Below are 21,551 nucleotides of genomic sequence, written 5' to 3' on the forward strand. Positions count from 1 at the left end.
AACGCCTCGCAGGCTGGCCCTTACTGGCTGCTTCTGTAAGAACCTCGCAGGATGGAGGTGCATGGCATTACAGCTTCAGACCCTTCCTCAGGTGCCCCTAGTGGAAACATCTCGCAGGCTGGCCCTTACTGGCTGCTTCTGTAAGAAACTCGCAGGATGGAGGTGTATGGCATTACAGCCTCAGACCCTTCCTCAGGTACCCCTAGTGGAAACGCCTCGCAGGCTGGCCCTTACTGGCTGCTTCTGTAAGAACCTCGCAGGATGGAGGTGTATGGCATTACAGCTTCAGACCCTTCCTCAGGTACCCCCTAGTGGAAACGCCTCGCAGTCTGGCCCTTACTGGCTGCTTCTGTAAGAACCTCGCAGGATAGAGGTGTATGGCATTACAGCTTCAGACCCTTCCTCAGGTGCCCCTAGTGGAAACGCCTCGCAGGCTGGCCCTTACTGGCTGCTTCTGTAAGAAACCCGCAGGATGGAGGTGTATGGCATTACAGCCTCAGACCCTTCCTCAGGTACCCCTAGTGGAAACGCCTCGCAGGCTGGCCCTTACTGGCTGCTTCTGTAAGAACCTCGCAGGATGGAGGTGTATGGCATTACAGCCTCAGACCCTTCCTCAGGTACCCCCTAGTGGAAACGCCTCGCAGGCTGGCCCTTACTGGCTGCTTCTGTAAGAAACTCGCAGGATGGAGGTGTATGGCATTACAGCTTCAGACCCTTACTCAGGAGTATAGTCCTGAGGAAGCTGGCGGTGATATAGACCAGCGAAACGCGTTGAGACCTTCACCATCCTGACCACGGGCACTGCACCTGTTTTTACTTTGAAATCATCTGGCAATCTGTGGACTCTTGAACACTCCAGAACCTCTACAAACATCATTTATTTGCAGTCTCTGCTCATTCCCCTGCTGCCATTGGACCTCGATCTGCAATTGAGAACCAAGGGGACTTTCTTCTGAGACCATGGTAATATTTATGCCTGAAACCTTATGAGGATATCTTGGAGGACTGAGTTCTAGCCAGATTATTGGTGCATATTGCCCTATTGGATATACAAGTGGTCTTTTATATAATTTGAGAGACTCTCAACCCTTATTACTGACTACCCTCTTGACATTTTATATGTTATATACTTTTTTTAGATTAGTCTTAATAAATGTATGGTTAATTTTATAACTGATAAAACGGTTTCCCTTCTTTATCTTGAGATCCAGCCGGCGCCAGTATTTTTTTCTGTTTTGCTTCTGTAAGAAACTCGCAGGATGGAGGTGTATGGCATTACAGCTTCAGACCCTTCATCAGGTGCCCCTAGTTGAAACGCCTCGCAGGCTGATCCTTACTGGCTGCTCCTGTAAGAAACTCGCAGGATGGAGGTGTATGGCATTACAGCTTCAGACCCTTCCTCAGGTGCCCCCTAGTGGAAACGCCTCGCAGGCTGGCCCTTACTGGCTGCTTCTGTAAGAACCTCGCAGGATGGAGGTGCATGGCATTACAGCCTCAGACCCTTCCTCAGGTGCCCCCTAGTGGAAACATCTTGCAGGCTGGCCCTTACTGGCTGCTTCTGAAAGAACCTCGCAGGATAGAGGACTGGCTCATTGTATGCTGTGTACCAAGATTGCCCATAGGTACTCACATGACAGCTGTGACCATGTGTAATCTGGACATATGGGGCGGGATGAAATGAAGTCTGGATTTGGCGGTCGCGCAGGATGCCGGCCGCACTCAGACTTTTTTTTAAAGGGGCAATCATTAACAAGGCTAAACCATGCCTTGTAAATGTTTGCCCCTTTAAAAAAAAAAAAACATTCACGTTGGGCCAGTAACCCGCACGGCCGCTGAAGGCACAGAGGGATGACGTGGCACAGTGGCTCCTTATCTTCTCTGGGTAGCACATAAAGGAGGAGGGCATGGGGCGTATTCTTCATTCTACACTGTGAGGAAGTGGCAGGTCCACATCTTGTGCTGAGGGCTGAATGGCACCCAGGCTCGCCCCACAGCCGCCGGACAGCTGCCCTAGGGCTAAATCTTATCTAATATCTTTGAACTTAAGAAAGAAACATTTTTACAAAACTATGAAAAGTGCCACAAAGAGGTTAAATAATAATACAAAACAGAATATTCAGAAACAAAAACCTACAGCAGAGCGACAGACCTGGGCATACATCTGACCGTATATCTGAGACATGTCCCACAATCCTCCGCTGTGCAGAGCAGTGAAAATGTCTACTGGCCGGCTCAGCATACACTGCACAACGCAGCCCACTTACACAATACTGCATCAGGACGTTTCAGCATGTCCGACCGATCGTACACGTACAGACGTGTCCTTATACAATGCTGGCGCAATATGGACGCACTAGAGCACGCATCGCGGCACCGCTATACTGCGCCAGGCTGCATGTACTAGCCCCAGCGGATTTACCATGCAATTTGAATAAATTGCGGGTGCAACATTCTATACGGAAACATCTGTACACAGGACAATTATAGATATGTGTATAATGTATGAGTACACATCTGTAGACTGGACAATTATAGATATGTGTATAATGTATGAGTACACATCTGTACACTGGACAATTATAGATATGTGTATAATGTATAAGGACACGTCTGTACACTGGACAATTATAGATATGTGTATAATGTATAAGGACACATCTGTACACTGGACAATTATAGATATGTGTATAATATATAAGGACACGTCTGTACACTGGACAATTATAGATATGTGTATAATATACGAGTACACATCTGTACACTGGACAATTATAGATATGTGTATAATGTATAAGGACACGTCTGTACACTGGACAATTATAGATATGTGTATAATGTATAAGGACACGTCTGTACACTGGACAATTATAGATATGCGTATAATGTATAAGGACACATCTGTACACTGGACAATTATAGATATGTGTATAATATATAAGGACACGTCTGTACACTGGACAATTATAGATATGTGTATAATATATAAGGACACATCTGTACACTGGACAATTATAGATATGTGTATAATGTATAAGGACACGTCTGTACACTGGACAATTATAGATATGTGTATAATGTATAAGGACACATCTGTACACTGGACAATTATAGATATGTGTATAATGTATAAGGACACGTCTTTACACTGGACAATTATAGATATGTGTATAATGTATAAGGACACGTCTGTACACTGGACAATTATAGATATGTGTATAATGTATAAGGACACATCTGTACACTGGACAATTATAGATATGTGTATAATATATGAGTACACATCTGTACACTGGACAATTATAGATGTGTATAATGTATAAGGACACGTCTGTACACTGGACAATTATAGATATGTGTATAATGTATAAGGACACGTCTGTACACTGGACAATTATAGATATGTGTATAATGTATAAGGACACGTCTGTACACAGGACAATTATAGATATGTGTATAATGTATGAGTACACATCTGTACACTGGACAATTATAGATATGTGTATAATATATAAGGACACGTCTGTACACTGGACAATTATAGATGTGTATAATATATAAGGACACATCTGTACACTGGACAATTATAGATATGTGTATAATATATAAGGACACGTCTGTACACTGGACAATTATAGATATGTGTATAATATATAAGATCACGTCTGTACACTGGACAATTATAGATATGTGTATAATGTATAAGGACACATCTGTACACTGGACAATTATAGATATGTGTATAATATACGAGTACACATCTGTACACTGGACAATTATAGATATGTGTATAATGTATAAGGACACGTCTGTACACTGGACAATTATAGATATGTGTATAATGTATAAGGACACGTCTGTACACTGGACAATTATAGATGTGTATAATGTATAAGGACACATCTGTACACTGGACAATTATAGATATGTGTATAATGTATAAGGACACATCTGTACACTGGACAATTATAGATATGTGTATAATGTATAAGGACACGTCTGTACACAGGACAATTATAGATATGTGTATAATGTATGAGTACACATCTGTACACTGGACAATTATAGATATGTGTATAATGTATAAGGACACGTCTGTACACTGGACAATTATAGATATGTGTATAATGTATAAGGACACGTCTGTACACTGGACATTTAAAGATATGTGTATAATGTATAAGGACACATCTGTACACTGGACAATTATAGATATGTGTATAATGTATAAGGACACGTCTGTACACTGGACAATTATAGATATGTGTATAATGTATAAGGACACGTCTGTACACTGGACATTTAAAGATATGTGTATAATGTATAAGGACACATCTGTACACTGGACAATTATAGATGTGTATAATGTATAAGGACACATCTGTACACTGGACAATTAGATATGTGTATAATGTATAAGGATACATCTGTACATAGGACAATTATAGATGTGTATAATGTATATGGACACGTCTGTACACAGGACAATTATAGATATGTGTATAATGTATAAGGACACATCTGTACACTGGACAATTCTAGATATGTGTATAATGTATAAGGACACGTCTGTACACTGGACAATTCTAGATATGTGTATAATGTATAAGGACACGTCTGTACACAGGACAATTATAGATATGTGTATAATGTATAAGGACACATCTGTACACTGGACAATTCTAGATATGTGTATAATGTATATGGACACGTCTGTACACTGGACAATTATAGATATGTGTATAAGGACACATCTGTACACTGGACAATTCTAGATATGTGTATAATGTATAAGGACACGTCTGTACACTGGACAATTCTAGATATGTGTATAATGTATAAGGACACGTCTGTACACAGGACAATTATAGATATGTGTATAATGTATAAGGACACGTCTGCACACAGGACAATTATAGATATGTGTAAAATGTATAAGGACACGTCTGTACACAGGACAATTATAGATATGTGTATAATGTATAAGGACACGTCTGTACACTGGACAATTATAGATATGTGTATAATGAGATCAACACCTCAACCCTGGCACACCAAATGCACCAGATATCTACAAAACTGCTCACGTACTGCCGAGCGACAGTGGAGGAAATCACGCTCTAAAGCAGACTTCCTCCATTTCAAATTCATGCTCTCATCCTTCAGTACTGCCCTTTCCCTTGCTAAACAATCATACTTCAAAATCCTAATTTCTACCCAGTCTTCCAACCCCCGGCGCCTCTTTGCCACTGTTAACTCCCTCCTCTGCCCACCACCACCTCCTCTCCCTTCCTCATTGTCTGCTCTTGACTTGGCCACTTATTTCACATCCAAGATTGACTCCATACGTCAGGATATCACATCCCACCAGACCAGCAACCAGCCACCACCCATCCCTTGCCACCCCTCACCTTCCCTCTTACCAACTCTGACATCTTTCTCCCATGTATCTGGCGAGGAAGTCATGGCCCTCATCCGTTCCCCCCCCCCCCACAACCTCCCCGCTCGACCCTATCCCCTCCCACCTCCTCCGCTACCTCTCTCCTTCTGCCTGTTCCCATCTTGCCCGCCTTCTCAATCTCTCCCTTTCATCAGGCACTGTCCCCTCTGCCTCCAAGCATGCTCTTGTCTCCCCTATTCTTAAAAAACCTACCCTTGATCCTAACACTCTCTCCAACTATCGACCCATCTCTCTCCTCCCCTTTGCCTCCAAACTTCTTGAGCGTATTGTCTATAATCGCCTTACTTCCTTTCTTTCCTCACACTCACTGCTTGACCCATTCCAGTCTGGTTTCCGTTCTCTCCACTCCACTGAAACTGCCCTCACAAAAGTCTGCAATGACCTCCATGCAGCCAAATCTATGGGACACTACTCTCTGCTGCTTTTGACACTGTGGACCACCCTCTCCTTCTGCAAATCCTTCACTCTCTTGGTCTGCGTGATACTGCCCTCTCCTGGCTGACCTCCTACCTCTCTGATCGTTCCTTCTCTGTCTCCTCTCATGATGCTACCTCCCCCCCACTTCCACTAACTGTTGGTGTCCCCCAAGGCTCTGTTCCTGGTCCTCTCCTTTTCTCTCTCTATAAGTCCTCTTTAGGTGAACTCATTAGTTCTTTTAACTTCCAATACCACCTCTATGCTGATGACACTCAAGTCTACCTCTCCTCCCCTGATCTCTCCACGGCTCTCCTCACTCGTACCTCAAACTGTCTTTCTGCTATCTCTTCCTGGATGTCTCAGCGCTTTCTTAAACTCAACATGTCTAAGACTGAGCTGATCATCTTCCCACCCTCCCGCACAGCCTCACCTCCCACAATCTCATTATCCATTGATGGCACGACTATCTCCCCTAGCCCCCAAGTATGCTGTCTTGGCGTAATCCTTGACTCCTCCCTCTCCTTCAAACCACACATTCAGCACCTCTCACAAACCTGTCATTTTCATCTCAAAAACATTTCCAGAATCAGACCTTTTCTCACCCAGGATGCCACTAAGATCATTATTCACTCACTGATTATTTCCAGACTGGACTACTGTAATCTCCTCCTAACTGGCCTCCCTGACAATTACCTCTCTCCACTCCAATCTATCCTCAATGCTGCTGCCCGGCTCATCTTCCTCACCAAACGCACTACGTCTACCTCTCCTCTCCTACAAGACCTTCACTGGCTTCCCTTCCCTTTCAGAATCCAATTCAAACTTCTCACACTCACTTACAAAGCTCTCACCCACTCCTCTCCCATCTACATCTCTGACCTTATCTCCCTTTACTCTCCCACCCGTCCTCTTCGCTCTGCTAATGCACGCCGACTCTCCTGTCTTCTGATTACTTCCTCCCACTCCTATCTCCAAGATTTTTCACGTGCTGCTCCCTTTCTCTGGAATTCTTTACCTCTCCCCCTCAGACTCTCCACCTCTCTACAAAACTTCAAACGGGCTCTTAAGACCCATTTCTTTACCAAACCCAGCCAAATCTCATCCTAACCCTCTGTTCCACGCTCTCCATGTACCCCATCTGTGTCACCCCTGTCTGTCTACCCCTCCCCTTAGAATGTAAGCTCTCACGAGTAGGGCCCTCTTCCCTCATGTGCTTATATGTTTCTTACTTTAATAATCCTCAACTGCCCAAATCCCGCAGTTCTTTGGCCACATGGAACTTATCTCTATGTTTACTGGTGTAGTTATGCTTAGTTGCCCTGTACTTGTCCTATATTGTCTTCAACTGTAAGTCACTGTTTTCCTGTTTTGATTATGTGCATATGTACTCTGTAATTGGGCGCTGCGGAACCCTTGTGGCGCCATATAAATAAAGGCTAATAATAATATTAATAATAATAATAATAATAATAATAATGTATAAGGACACGTCTGTACACTGGACAATTATAGACGTGTATAATGTATAAGGACACGTCTGTACACAGGACAATTATAGATATGTGTATAATGTATAAGGAAACGTCTGTACACAGGACAATTATAGATATGTGTATAATGTATAAGGACACGTCTGTACACAGGACAATTATAGATACGTGTATAATGTATAAGGACACGTCTGTACACTGGACAATTCTAGATATGTGTATAATGTATAAGGACACGTCTGTACACTGGACAATTATAGATGTGTGTATACAGGTTGAGTATCCCATATCCAAATATTCCGAAATACGGAATATTCCGAAATACGGACTTTTTTGAGTGAGAGTGAGATAGTGAAACCTTTGTTTTTTGATGGCTCCATGTACACAAACTTTGTTTAATACACAAAGTTATTAAAAATATTGTATTGAATGACCCTCAGGCTGTGTGTATAAGGTGTATATGAAACATAAATGAATTGTGTGAATGTAGACACACTTTGTTTAATGCACAAAGTTATAAAAAATATTGGCTAAAATTACCTTCAGGCTGTGTGTATAAGGTGTATATGTACCATAAATGCATTCTGTGCTTAGATTTAGGTCCCATCACCATGATATCTCATTATGTTAGGCAATTATTCCAAAATACGGAAAAATCCCATATCCAAAATACCTCTGGTCCCAAGCATTTTGGATAAGGGAGACTCAACCTGTAATGTATAAGTACACGTCTGTACACTGGACAATTATAGATATGTATATAATGTATAAGGACACGTCTGTACACTGGACAATTATAGATATGTGTATAATGTATAAGGACATGTCTGTACACAGGACAATTATAGATATGTGTATAATGTATAAGGACACGTCTGTACACTGGACAATTATAGATATGTATATAATGTATAAGTACACATTTGCACACAGGACAATTATAGATATGTGTATAATGTATGAGTACACGTCTGTACACTGGACAATTATAGATATGTGTATAATGTATAAGGACACGTCTGTACACAGGACAATTATAGATATGTGTATAATGTATAAGGACACGTCTGTACACAGGACAATTATAGATATGTGTATAATGTATAAGTACACGTCTGCACACAGGACAATTATAGATATGTGTATAATGTATGAGTACACGTCTGTACACTGGACAACTATAGACATGTGTATAATGTATAAGGACACGTCTGTACACTGGACAACTATAGATATGTGTATAATGTATAAGGACACGTCTGTACACAGGACAATTCTAGATATGTGTATAATGTATAAGGACACGTCTGTACACAGGACAATTCTAGATATGTGTATAATGTATAAGTACACATCTGCACACTGGACAATTCTAGATATGTGTATAATGTATAAGGACACGTCTGTACACTGGACAATTCTAGATATGTGTATAATGTATAAGGACACGTCTGTACACTGGACAATTATAGATATGTGTATAATGTATAAGGTACGTCTGTACACTGGACAATTATAGATATGTGTATAATGTATAAGGACACGTCTGAACACAGGACAATTATAGACATGTGTATAATGTATAAGGACATCTGTACACTGGACAATTATAGATATGTGTATAATGTATAAGGACACGTCTGTACACTGGACAATTCTAGATATGTGTATAATGTATGAGGACACGTCTGTACACAGGACAATTCTAGATATGTGTATAATGTATAAGGACACGTCTGTAGACTGGACAATTATAGATGTGTATAATGTATAAGGACACGTCTGTACACTGGACAATTATAGATATGTGTATAATGTATAAGGACACGTCTGTAGACTGGACAATTCTAGATATGTGTATAATGTATAAGGACACGTCTGTACACTGGACAATTCTAGATATGTGTATAATGTATAAGGACACGTCTGTACACTGGACAATTCTAGATATGTGTATAATGTATAAGGACACGTCTGTACACTGGACAATTATAGATATGTGTATAATGTATAAGGACACGTCTGTACACAGGACAATTATAGATATGTGTATAATGTATAAGGACACGTCTGTACACTGGACAATTATAGATATGTGTATAATGTATAAGGACACGTCTGTACACAGGACAATTATACATTTGTGTATAATGTATAAGGACACGTCTGTACACAGGACAATTATAGATATGTGTATAATGTATAAGGACACGTCTGTACACTGGACAATTATAGATATGTGTATAATGTATAAGGACACGTCTGTACACAGGACAATTATACATTTGTGTATAATGTATAAGGACACGTCTGTACACAGGACAATTATAGATATGTGTATAATGTATAAGGACACATCTGTACACAGGACAATTATAGATATGTGTATAATGTACGCCCAGCATAATACAATACTCAGGTATCATTCTGAGGTTTCTCTGTATATTTTGTACATATAAAGGAGACGTTCCGCTGGATACCAGCTTACCTAATGCAATGTAATCCTCCTCACTGATCTTCTTCACATTCACAGTATCCTGCTCACACTCCAAGTACTGGAGGAACGCCCTGACAGGTAACCGTCCACGTTCATCCTCAGCAAAGCGAACGCCGGTGCGTGTATGCTCCTGCTTGTACTTCCTGATCAGAGTCTGCAGCCGGACCCATTCCTCTTCCTCCAGCCGTAATAACTGCGCCAGCTCCTGCAATGCAAACCCAATCCTTTTACTGACTTACCGGGCGTAAGGGAGGACTCTGGATACTGCTGAGTGATGACCGTGTTACAAGCATTTAACCCCGTCACTGCCAAGGCTTTTCTCACTCCTGCGCGGACACCATTTGTTGACATCAATATTAGCAATTTTTTAGGCAGTAACGATACAATTATATCTTTTCCAGAAAATGCAGCGTTTTCTGAGATTAGCATCGGTCTTTGGGCTTCTTATAAGATAGGCCTGGCCAACCTGTGGCTCTCCAGATGTGGTGAAACTACACATCCCAGCATGCCCTGCCACAGTTTTAGCATTCCATAATAGCAAAACTGTGGCAAAGCATGATGGAACGTGTAGGTTTACAACAGCTGGAGAGCCACAGGTTGGCCAGGCCTGATATAAGACATCCAATGAACAAAAAAAAAATGGCCCAAAAAAAAGGTGCTCAAAATAGTGACCAGAAGGACCCTACAGTGCATCTGTAAAGTATTCACGGGGAGTAAGTGGGGAGTAAGACGCTCCCCTGATCGCCCCTCCCCCCCCTCCCGGTTCAGGACCAGTTTTCACGTGGTCATTATGGGGTATTGTGTGTAGAATTTTGAGGGAAAAAATTATTTATTCCAGTTTGGAATAAGGCTGTAACATAACAAAATGTGGAAAAAGTGAAGCGCTGTGAATACTTCCCAAACGCACTGTACGTGTAGGACAGTACAACATCTGCACCTGAATATGATCATATTGGGTTTCATCCATTTCTGTTTTCTGTCTGGATTGTACACGCTGTGTGTAGGAATAATATGGTATACGGTAATACGGTATATCCAACAAGGAGGACTAGAGTTTAACTAACAAAGCTGCTACATGAAATAAGGGAACCAGTCTTGTTTATCTGCCGCAGATCTGGGATGTAGATTCCCTTTGTGTGATAATGCTATTTGTTGTGTCCAGTTTCACTCATTGTCTGGTGATCACACTAAGAAACAAGGGTGCCACCAAGTGTGTGCCGTCACTATGAGGGTGATAGACGGCAATGTGCCCTCCCCATCTCTGGTGATCACACTAAGAAACAAGGGTGCCACCAAGTGTGTGCCGTCACTATGAGGGTGATAGACGGCAATGTGCCCCCCCCATCTCTGGTGATTACACTAAGAAACAAGGGTGCTACCAAGTGTGTGCCGTCACTATGAGGGTGATAGACGGCAATGTGCCCCCCCCATCTCTGGTGATCACACTAAGAAACAAGGGTGCTACCAAGTGTGTGCCGTCACTATGAGGGTGATAGACGGCAATGTGCCCTCCCCATCTCTGGTGATTACACTAAGAAACAAGGGTGCCACCAAGTGTGTGCCGTCACTATGGGGGTGGTAGACGGCAAAGTGCCCTCCCCATCTCTGGTGATCACACTAAGAAACAAGGGTGCCACCAAGTGTGTGACGTCACTATGGGGGTGATAGACGGCAATGTGCCCTCCCCATCTCTGGTGATCACACTAAGAAACAAGGGTGCTACCAAGTGTGTGCCGTCACTATGGGGGTGATAGACGGCAATGTGCCCTCCCCATCTCTGGTGATCACACTAAGAAACAAGGGTGCTACCAAGTGTGTGCCGTCACTATGGGGGTGATAGACGGCAATGTGCCCTCCCCATCTCTGGTGATCACACTAAGAAACAAGGGTGCTACCAAGTGTGTGCCGTTACTATGGGGGTGATAGACGGCAATGTGCCCTCCCCATCTCTGGTGATCACACTAAGAAACAAGGGTGCTACCAAGTGTGTGCCGTCACTATGGGGGTGATAGACGGCAATGTGCCCTCCCCATCTCTGGTGATTACACTAAGAAACAAGGGTGCCACCAAGTGTGTGCCGTCACTATGGGGGTGATAGACAGCAATGTGCCCCCCCCATCTCTGGTGATTACACTAAGAAACAAGGGTGCCACCAAGTGTGTGACGTCACTATGGGGGTGATAGGCCGCAATGTGCCCTCCCCATCTCTGGTGATCACACTAAGACACAAGGGTGCCACCAAGTGTGTGCCGTCACTATGGGGGTGATAGACGGCAATGTGCCCTCCCCATCTCTGGTGATCACACTAAGAAACAAGGGTGCCACCAAGTGTGTGCCGTCACTATGGGGGTGATAGACGGCAATGTGCCCTCCCCATCTCTGGCGATTACACTAAGAAACAAGGGTGCCACCAAGTGTGTGACGTCACTATGGGGGTGATAGACGGCAATGTGCCCTCCCCATCTCTGGTGATTACACTAAGAAACAAGGGTGCCACCAAGTGTGTGCCGTCACTATGGGGGTGATAGACAGCAATGTGCCCCCCCCATCTCTGGTGATTACACTAAGAAACAAGGGTGCCACCAAGTGTGTGACGTCACTATGGGGGTGATAGGCCGCAATGTGCCCTCCCCATCTCTGGTGATCACACTAAGACACAAGGGTGCCACCAAGTGTGTGCCGTCACTATGGGGGTGATAGACGGCAATGTGCCCTCCCCATCTCTGGTGATCACACTAAGAAACAAGGGTGCCACCAAGTGTGTGCCGTCACTATGGGGGTGATAGACGGCAATGTGCCCTCCCCATCTCTGGCGATTACACTAAGAAACAAGGGTGCCACCAAGTGTGTGACGTCACTATGGGGGTGATAGACGGCAATGTGCCCTCCCCATCTCTGGTGATCACACTAAGAAACAAGGGTGCTACCAAGTGTGTGCCGTCACTATGGGGGTGATAGACGGCAATGTGCCCTCCCCATCTCTGGTGATTACACTAAGAAACAAGGGTGCCACCAAGTGTGTGACGTCACTATGGGGGTGATAGGCCGCAATGTGCCCTCCCCATCTCTGGTGATCACACTAAGAAACAAGGGTACCACCAAGTGTGTGCCGTCACTATGGGGGTGGTAGACAGCAATGTGCCCTCCCCATCTCTGGTGATCACACTAAGAAACAAGGGTGTCACCAAGTGTGTGCCGTCACTATGGGGGTGATAGGCCGCAATGTGCCCCCCCCATCTCTGGTGATCACACTAAGAAACAAGGGTGCTACCAAGTGTGTGACGTCACTATGGGGGTGATAGGCCGCAATGTGCCCCCCCCATCTCTGGTGATCACACTAAGAAACAAGGGTGCCACCAAGTGTGTGCCGTCACTATGGGGGTGGTAGACGGCAATGTGCCCTCCCCATCTCTGGTGATCACACTAAGAAACAAGGGTGCCACCAAGTGTGTGACGTCACTATGGGGGTGATAGACGGCAATGTGCCCCCCCCCATCTCTGGTGATCACACTAAGAAACAAGGGTGCTACCAAGTGTGTGACGTCACTATGGGGGTGATAGGCCGCAATGTGCCCCCCCCATCTCTGGTGATCACACTAAGAAACAAGGGTGCCACCAAGTGTGTGCCGTCACTATGGGGGTGGTAGACGGCAATGTGCCCTCCCCATCTCTGGTGATCACACTAAGAAACAAGGGTGCCACCAAGTGTGTGACGTCACTATGGGGGTGATAGACGGCAATGTGCCCCCCCCCATCTCTGGTGATCACACTAAGAAACAAGGGTGCCACCAAGTGTGTGCCGTCACTATGGGGGTGATAGACGGCAATGTGCCCTCCCCATCTCTGGTGATCAACTAAGAAACAAGGGTGCCACCAAGTGTGTGCCGTCACTATGGGGGTGATAAACGGCAATGTGCCCTCCCCATCTCTGGTGGTCACAAATGTGGTGTCCCCTCAGGTACAGGTGCTGTTAGTTGGGCGATAGGACACGCACAGCCTACCCACCTATATAGGTTTTCCACTGCGCAGAGCAATACTGTTTGGTGATCACAGGTGATCCCCTAACAATAGCTACTTGGGGTCACATCATTTCAAATACGGGACACCCCCTCACTGCCTCCCCTCCGTCCTTTCATATGTGATGGCCCCGAATGTGTGGAAGCTATGTTGGACTCCATTATCTTTCTACAGTGTAGAGGTTAATGTAACATTAGCCTTTATGAGGACATTCCCCTCATGTAAACAGAGCTGGCCACATCTTTCCCTTCTAGCATTACTGTCCCCTGTTGTCTCCACCAGCCTCACTCCTAGGTCATCACTTCTTATCACAGCTGAGGATGAGTGAGACTGGTCCTCAGCTACTGTATGCAGACATGAAGTTACACATCTGCAGTGAAGGGCTCAGACATGTCACACACAGCGCCAGACGTATTCACATGTGTACAACTAAGTACTCACTTTATTAACAGACCTGGCTTTAACAATCCCATGAAATAATAATGGTTCTCATACAAATACACATCATGAAAAATGATTATTAGTGATATCCTATATAATAAAAGGCTAACGCTGCTACTCGTCTCTATGGGGGGAATTTGAGTGTATTGCATGCTGGCAGCCACTAGATGACAGCTGACGTAACTATTCAGGCGTGCACAGCCGCAGGCGCGGATATTACTGTTATGTTGTCTGTCATTGTGACGGGCTGGTAACTAGTACAGAAAGTACAATAATCCAGTAATGCTGAACCTCTTCCTCTCTACCACCTTCCACCTGCAAATCCAACCATGAAATACAGTAGGTCTCCTTCTGCCACCCCTAGATACCCATTTCCACAACCCCTATTACCCTCCAACCATTAGAACTACTATTCTTCTCTGAATACTCCCATTCACAACCTCCGACCAGGCTCTCCGGCTCCCCTTCTTCCACTTCCCAAACTCTCCACCACCACAGCCGTCACCGCGACTCCACTAGTATACACCACGCCTAGCAACTCACCATCAGCACTATCTCCACCAGAACAAGAAGGGACCACCTACAGTGCTCTATGGCTAATAACGCACCCCTGACCCTGCTCACTGCTGTATCTTCCACTTCCCAAACTCTCCACCACCACAGCCGTCACCGCGACTCCACTAGTATACACCATGCCTAGCAACTCACCATCAGCACTATCTCCACCAGAACAAGAAGGGACCACCTACAGTGCTCTATGGCTAATAACGCACCCCTGACCCTGCTCACTGCTGTATCTTCCACTTCCCAAACTCTCCACCACCACAGCCGTCACCGCGACTCCACTAGTATACACCACGCCTAGCAACTCACCATGAGCACTATCTCCACCAGGACAAGAAGGGACCACCTACAGTGCTCTATGGCTAATAACGCACCCCTGACCCTGATCACTGCTGTATCTTCCACTTCCCAAACTCTCCACCACCACAGCCGTCACCGCGACTCCACTAGTATACACCATGCCTAGCAACTCACCATCAGCACTATCTCCACCAGGACAAGAAGGGACCACCTACAGTGCTCTATGGCTAATAACGCACCCCTGACCCTGCTCACTGCTGTATCTTCCACTTCCCAAACTCTCCACCACCACAACCGTCACCGCGACTCCACTAGTATACACCATGCCTAGCAACTCACCATCAGCACTATCTCCACCAGAACAAGAAGGGACCACCTACAGTGCTCTATGGCTAATAACGCACCCCTGACCCTGATCACTGCTGTATCTTCCACTTCCCAAACTCTCCACCACCGCAGCCGTCACCGCGACTCCACTAGTATACACCATGCCTAGCAACTCACCATCAGCACTATCTCCACCAGAACAAGAAGGGACCACCTACAGTGCTCTATGGCTAATAACGCACCCCTGACCCTGATCACTGCTGTATCTTCCACTTCCCAAACTCTCCACCACCACAGCCGTCACCGCGACTCCAATAGTATACACCACGCCTAGCAACTCACCATCAGCACTGAGTATCTCCACCAAGACAAGAAGGGACCACCTACAGTGCTCTATGGCTAATAACGCACCCCTGACCCTGCTCACTGCTGTATCTTCCACTTCCCAAACTCTCCACCACCACAGCCGTCACCGCGACTCCACTAGTATACACCACGCCTAGCAACTCACCATGAGCACTATCTCCACCAGGACAAGAAGGGACCACCTACAGTGCTCTATGGCTAATAACGCACCCCTGACCCTGATCACTGCTGTATCTTCTACTTCCCAAACTCTCCACCACCACAGCCGTCACCGCGACTCCACTAGTATACACCACGCCTAGCAACTCACCATCAGCACTGAGTATCTCCACCAAGACAAGAAGGGACCACCTACAGTGCTCTATGGCTAATAACAGACCCCTGACCCTGCTCACTGCTGTATCTTCCACTTCCCAAACTCTCCACCACCACAGCCGTCACCGCGACTCCACTAGTATACACCATGCCTAGCAACTCACCATCAGCACCGAGTATCTCCACCAGAACAAGAAGGGACCACCTACAGTGCTCTATGGCTAATAACGCACCCCTGACCCTGCTCACTGCTGTATCTTCCACTTCCCAAACTCTCCACCACCACAGCCGTCACCGCGACTCCACTAGTATACACCATGCCTAGCAACTCACCATCAGCACCGAGTATCTCCACCAGAACAAGAAGGGACCACCTACAGTGCTCTATGGCTAATAACGCACCCCTGACCCTGCTCACTGCTGTATCTTCCACTTCCCAAACTCTCCACCACCACAGCCGTCACCGCGACTCCAATAGTATACACCACGCCTAGCAACTCACCATCAGCACTGAGTATCTCCACCAAGACAAGAAGGGACCACCTACAGTGCTCTATGGCTAATAACGCACCCCTGACCCTGCTCACTGCTGTATCTTCCACTTCCCAAACTCTCCACCACCACAGCCGTCACCGCGACTCCACTAGTATACACCACGCCTAGCAACTCACCATCAGCACTATCTCCACCAGAACAAGAAGGGACCACCTACAGTGCTCTATGGCTAATACAGCAGTGAGCAGGGTCAGGGGTGCGTTATTAGCCATAGAGCACTGTAGGTGGTCCCTTCTTGTTCTGGTGGAGATAGTGCTGATGGTGAGTTGCTAGGCGTGGTGTATACTAGTGGAGTCGCGGTGACGGCTGTGGTGGTGGAGAGTTTGGGAAGTGGAAGATACAGCAGTGAGCAGGGTCAGGGGTGCGTTATCTTCCACTTCCCAAACTCTCTACCACCACAGCCGTCACCGGGACTCCACTAGTATACACCATGCCTAGCAACTCACCATCAGCACTGAGTATCTCCACCAAGACAAGAAGGGACCACCTACAGTGCTCTATGGCTAATAACAGACCCCTGACCCTGCTCACTGCTGTATCTTCCACTTCCCAAACTCTCCACCACCACAGCCGTCACCGCGACTCCACTAGTATACACCATGCCTAGCAACTCACCATCAGCACCGAGTATCTCCACCAGAACAAGAAGGGACCACCTACAGTGCTCTATGGCTAATAACGCACCCCTGACCCTGCTCACTGCTGTATCTTCCACTTCCCAAACTCTCCACCACCACAGCCGTCACCGCGACTCCACTAGTATACACCACGCCTAGCAACTCACCATCAGCACTATCTCCACCAGGACAAGAAGGGACCACCTACAGTGCTCTATGGCTAATAACGCACCCCTGACCCTGATCACTGCTGTATCTTCCACTTCCCAAACTCTCCACCACCACAGCCGTCACCGCGACTCCACTAGTATACACCACGCCTAGCAACTCACCATCAGCACTGAGTATCTCCACCAAGACAAGAAGGGACCACCTACAGTGCTCTATGGCTAATAACAGACCCCTGACCCTGCTCACTGCTGTATCTTCCACTTCCCAAACTCTCCACCACCACCACAGCCGTCACCGCGACTCCACTAGTATACACCACGCCTAGCAACTCACCATCAGCACTGAGTATCTCCACCAGGACAAGAAGGGACCACCTACAGTGCTCTATGGCTAATAACGCACCCCTGACCCTGATCACTGCTGTATCTTCCACTTCCCAAACTCTCCACCACCGCAGCCGTCACCGCGACTCCACTAGTATACACCACGCCTAGCAACTCACCATCAGCACTGAGTATCTCCACCAAGACAAGAAGGGACCACCTACAGCGCTCTATGGCTAATAACGCACCCCTGACCCTGATCACTGCTGTATCTTCCACTTCCCAAACTCTCCACCACCGCAGCCGTCACCGCGACTCCACTAGTATACACCATGCCTAGCAACTCACCATCAGCACTATCTCCACCAGGACAAGAAGGGACCACCTACAGTGCTCTATGGCTAATAACGCACCCCTAACCCTGCTCACTGCTGTATCTTCCACTTCCCAAACTCTCCACCACCACAACCGTCACCGCGACTCCACTAGTATACACCATGCCTAGCAACTCACCATCAGCACTATCTCCACCAGAACAAGAAGGGACCACCTACAGTGCTCTATGGCTAATAACGCACCCCTGACCCTGATCACTGCTGTATCTTCCACTTCCCAAACTCTCCACCACCACAACCGTCACCGCGACTCCACTAGTATACACCATGCCTAGCAACTCACCATCAGCACTATCTCCACCAGAACAAGAAGGGACCACCTATAGTGCTCTATGGCTAATAACGCACCCCTGACCCTGCTCACTGCTGTATCTTCCACTTCCCAAACTCTCCACCACCACAGCCGTCACCGCGACTCCACTAGTATACACCACGCCTAGCAACTCACCATCAGCACTATCTCCACCAAGACAAGAAGGGACCACCTACAGCGCTCTATGGCTAATAACGCACCCCTGACCCTGCTCACTGCTGTATCTTCCACTTCCCCAACTCTCCACCACAACAGCCGTCACCGCGACTCCACTAGTATACACCATGCCTAGCAACTCACCATCAGCACTGAGTATCTCCACCAGGACAAGAAGGGACCACCTACAGTGCTCTATGGCTAATAACAGACCCCTAACCCTGCTCACTGCTGTATCTTCCACTTCCCAAACTCTCCACCACCACAGCCGTCACCGGGACTCCACTAGTATACACCACGCCTAGCAACTCACCAGCAGCACTATCTCCACCAGGACAAGAAGGGACCACCTACAGTGCTCTATGGCTAATAACAGACCCCTAACCCTGCTCACTGCTGTATCTTCCACTTCCCAAACTCTCCACCACCACAGCCGTCACCGCGACTCCACTAGTATACACCACGCCTAGCAACTCACCATCAGCACTATCTCCACCAGGACAAGAAGGGACCACCTACAGTGCTCTATGGCTAATAACGCACCCCTGACCCTGCTCACTGCTGTATCTTCCACTTCCCGAACTCTCCACCACCACAGCCGTCACCGCGACTCCACTAGTATACACCATGCCTAGCAACTCACCATCAGCACCGAGTATCTCCACCAAGACAAGAAGGGACCACCTACAGTGCTCTATGGCTAATAACAGACCCCTGACCCTGCTCACTGCTGTATCTTCCACTTCCCAAACTCTCCACCACCACAGCCGTCACCGCGACTCCACTAGTATACACCACGCCTAGCAACTCACCATCAGCACTATCTCCACCAGGACAAGAAGGGACCACCTACAGTGCTCTATGGCTAATAACGCACCCCTGACCCTGCTCACTGCTTTATCTTCCACTTCCCAAACTCTCCACCACCACAGCCGTCACCGCGACTCCACTAGTATACACCATGCCTAGCAACTCACCATCAGCACTATCTCCACCAGAACAAGAAGGGACCACCTACAGTGCTCTATGGCTAATAACGCACCCCTGACCCTGCTCACTGCTGTATCTTCCACTTCCCAAACTCTCCACCACCACAGCCGTCACCGCGACTCCACTAGTATACACCACGCCTAGCAACTCACCATGAGCACTATCTCCACCAGGACAAGAAGGGACCACCTACAGTGCTCTATGGCTAATAACGCACCCCTGACCCTGATCACTGCTGTATCTTCCACTTCCCAAACTCTTCACCACCACAGCCGTCACCGCGACTCCACTAGTATACACCATGCCTAGCAACTCACCATCAGCACTATCTCCACCAGGACAAGAAGGGACCACCTACAGTGCTCTATGGCTAATAACGCACCCCTGACCCTGATCACTGCTGTATCTTCTACTTCCCAAACTCTCCACCACCACAGCCGTCACCGCGACTCCACTAGTATACACCACGCCTAGCAACTCACCATCAGCACTGAGTATCTCCACCAAGACAAGAAGGGACCACCTACAGTGCTCTATGGCTAATAACAGACCCCTGACCCTGCTCACTGCTGTATCTTCCCCTTCCCAAACTCTCCACCACCACAGCCGTCACCGCGACTCCACTAGTATACACCATGCCTAGCAACTCACCATCAGCACCGAGTATCTCCACCAGAACAAGAAGGGACCACCTACAGTGCTCTATGGCTAATAACGCACACCTGACCCTGCTCACTGCTGTATCTTCCACTTCCCAAACTCTCCACCACCACAGCCGTCACCGCGACTCCACTAGTATACACCATGCCTAGCAACTCACCATCAGCACTATCTCCACCAGAACAAGAAGGGACCACCTACAGTGCTCTATGGCTAATAACGCACCCCTGACCCTGCTCACTGCTGTATCTTCCACTTCCCAAACTCTCCACCACCACAGCCGTCACCGCGACTCCACTAGTATACACCACGCCTAGCAACTCACCATGAGCACTATCTCCACCAGGACAAGAAGGGACCACCTACAGTGCTCTATGGCTAATAACGCACCCCTGACCCTGATCACTGCTGTATCTTCTACTTCCCAAACTCTCCACCACCACAGCCGTCACCGCGACTCCACTAGTATACACCACGCCTAGCAACTCACCATCAGCACTGAGTATCTCCACCAAGACAAGAAGGGACCACCTACAGTGCTCTATGGCTAATAACAGACCCCTGACCCTGCTCACTGCTGTATCTTCCACTTCCCAAACTCTCCACCACCACAGCCGTCACCGCGACTCCACTAGTATACACCATGCCTAGCAACTCACCATCAGCACCGAGTATCTCCACCAGAACAAGAAGGGACCACCTACAGTGCTCTATGGCTAATAACGCACCCCTGACCCTGCTCACTGCTGTATCTTCCACTTCCCAAACTCTCCACCACCACAGCCGTCACCGCGACTCCACTAGTATACACCACGCCTAGCAACTCACCATCAGCACTATCTCCACCAGGACAAGAAGGGACCACCTACAGTGCTCTATGGCTAATAACGCACCCCTGACCCTGATCACTGCTGTATCTTCCACTTCCCAAACTCTCCACCACCACAGCCGTCACCGCGACTCCACTAGTATACACCATGCCTAGCAACTCACCATCAGCACTATCTCCACCAGGACAAGAAGGGACCACCTACAGTCCTCTATGGCTAATAACGCACCCCTGACCCTGATCACTGCTGTATCTTCTACTTGCCAAACTCTCCACCACCACAGCCGTCACCGCGACTCCACTAGTATACACCACGCCTAGCAACTCACCATCAGCACTGAGTATCTCCA

At 47.1% G+C, this 21,551-nt stretch overlaps 1 protein-coding gene across 2 annotated transcripts in view; it reads right to left on the bottom strand.

The window, feature by feature from the left end:
* RAB3GAP2 (RAB3 GTPase activating non-catalytic protein subunit 2) overlaps positions 1-21,551 on the bottom strand; it is a 546,281-nt gene that overhangs the window by 193,824 nt on the left and 330,906 nt on the right. For both annotated transcript variants that reach the window (XM_063919133.1, XM_063919131.1), the window contains one exon: positions 9,854-10,067. In XM_063919133.1, coding sequence (XP_063775203.1) covers positions 9,854-10,067 — 214 coding nt within the window. The remainder of the gene's footprint in view (positions 1-9,853; positions 10,068-21,551) is intronic.

Source organism: Pseudophryne corroboree, chromosome 4 (genome assembly GCF_028390025.1).
Source record: "Pseudophryne corroboree isolate aPseCor3 chromosome 4, aPseCor3.hap2, whole genome shotgun sequence".
NCBI classification, from domain to species: Eukaryota; Metazoa; Chordata; class Amphibia; order Anura; family Myobatrachidae; genus Pseudophryne; species Pseudophryne corroboree.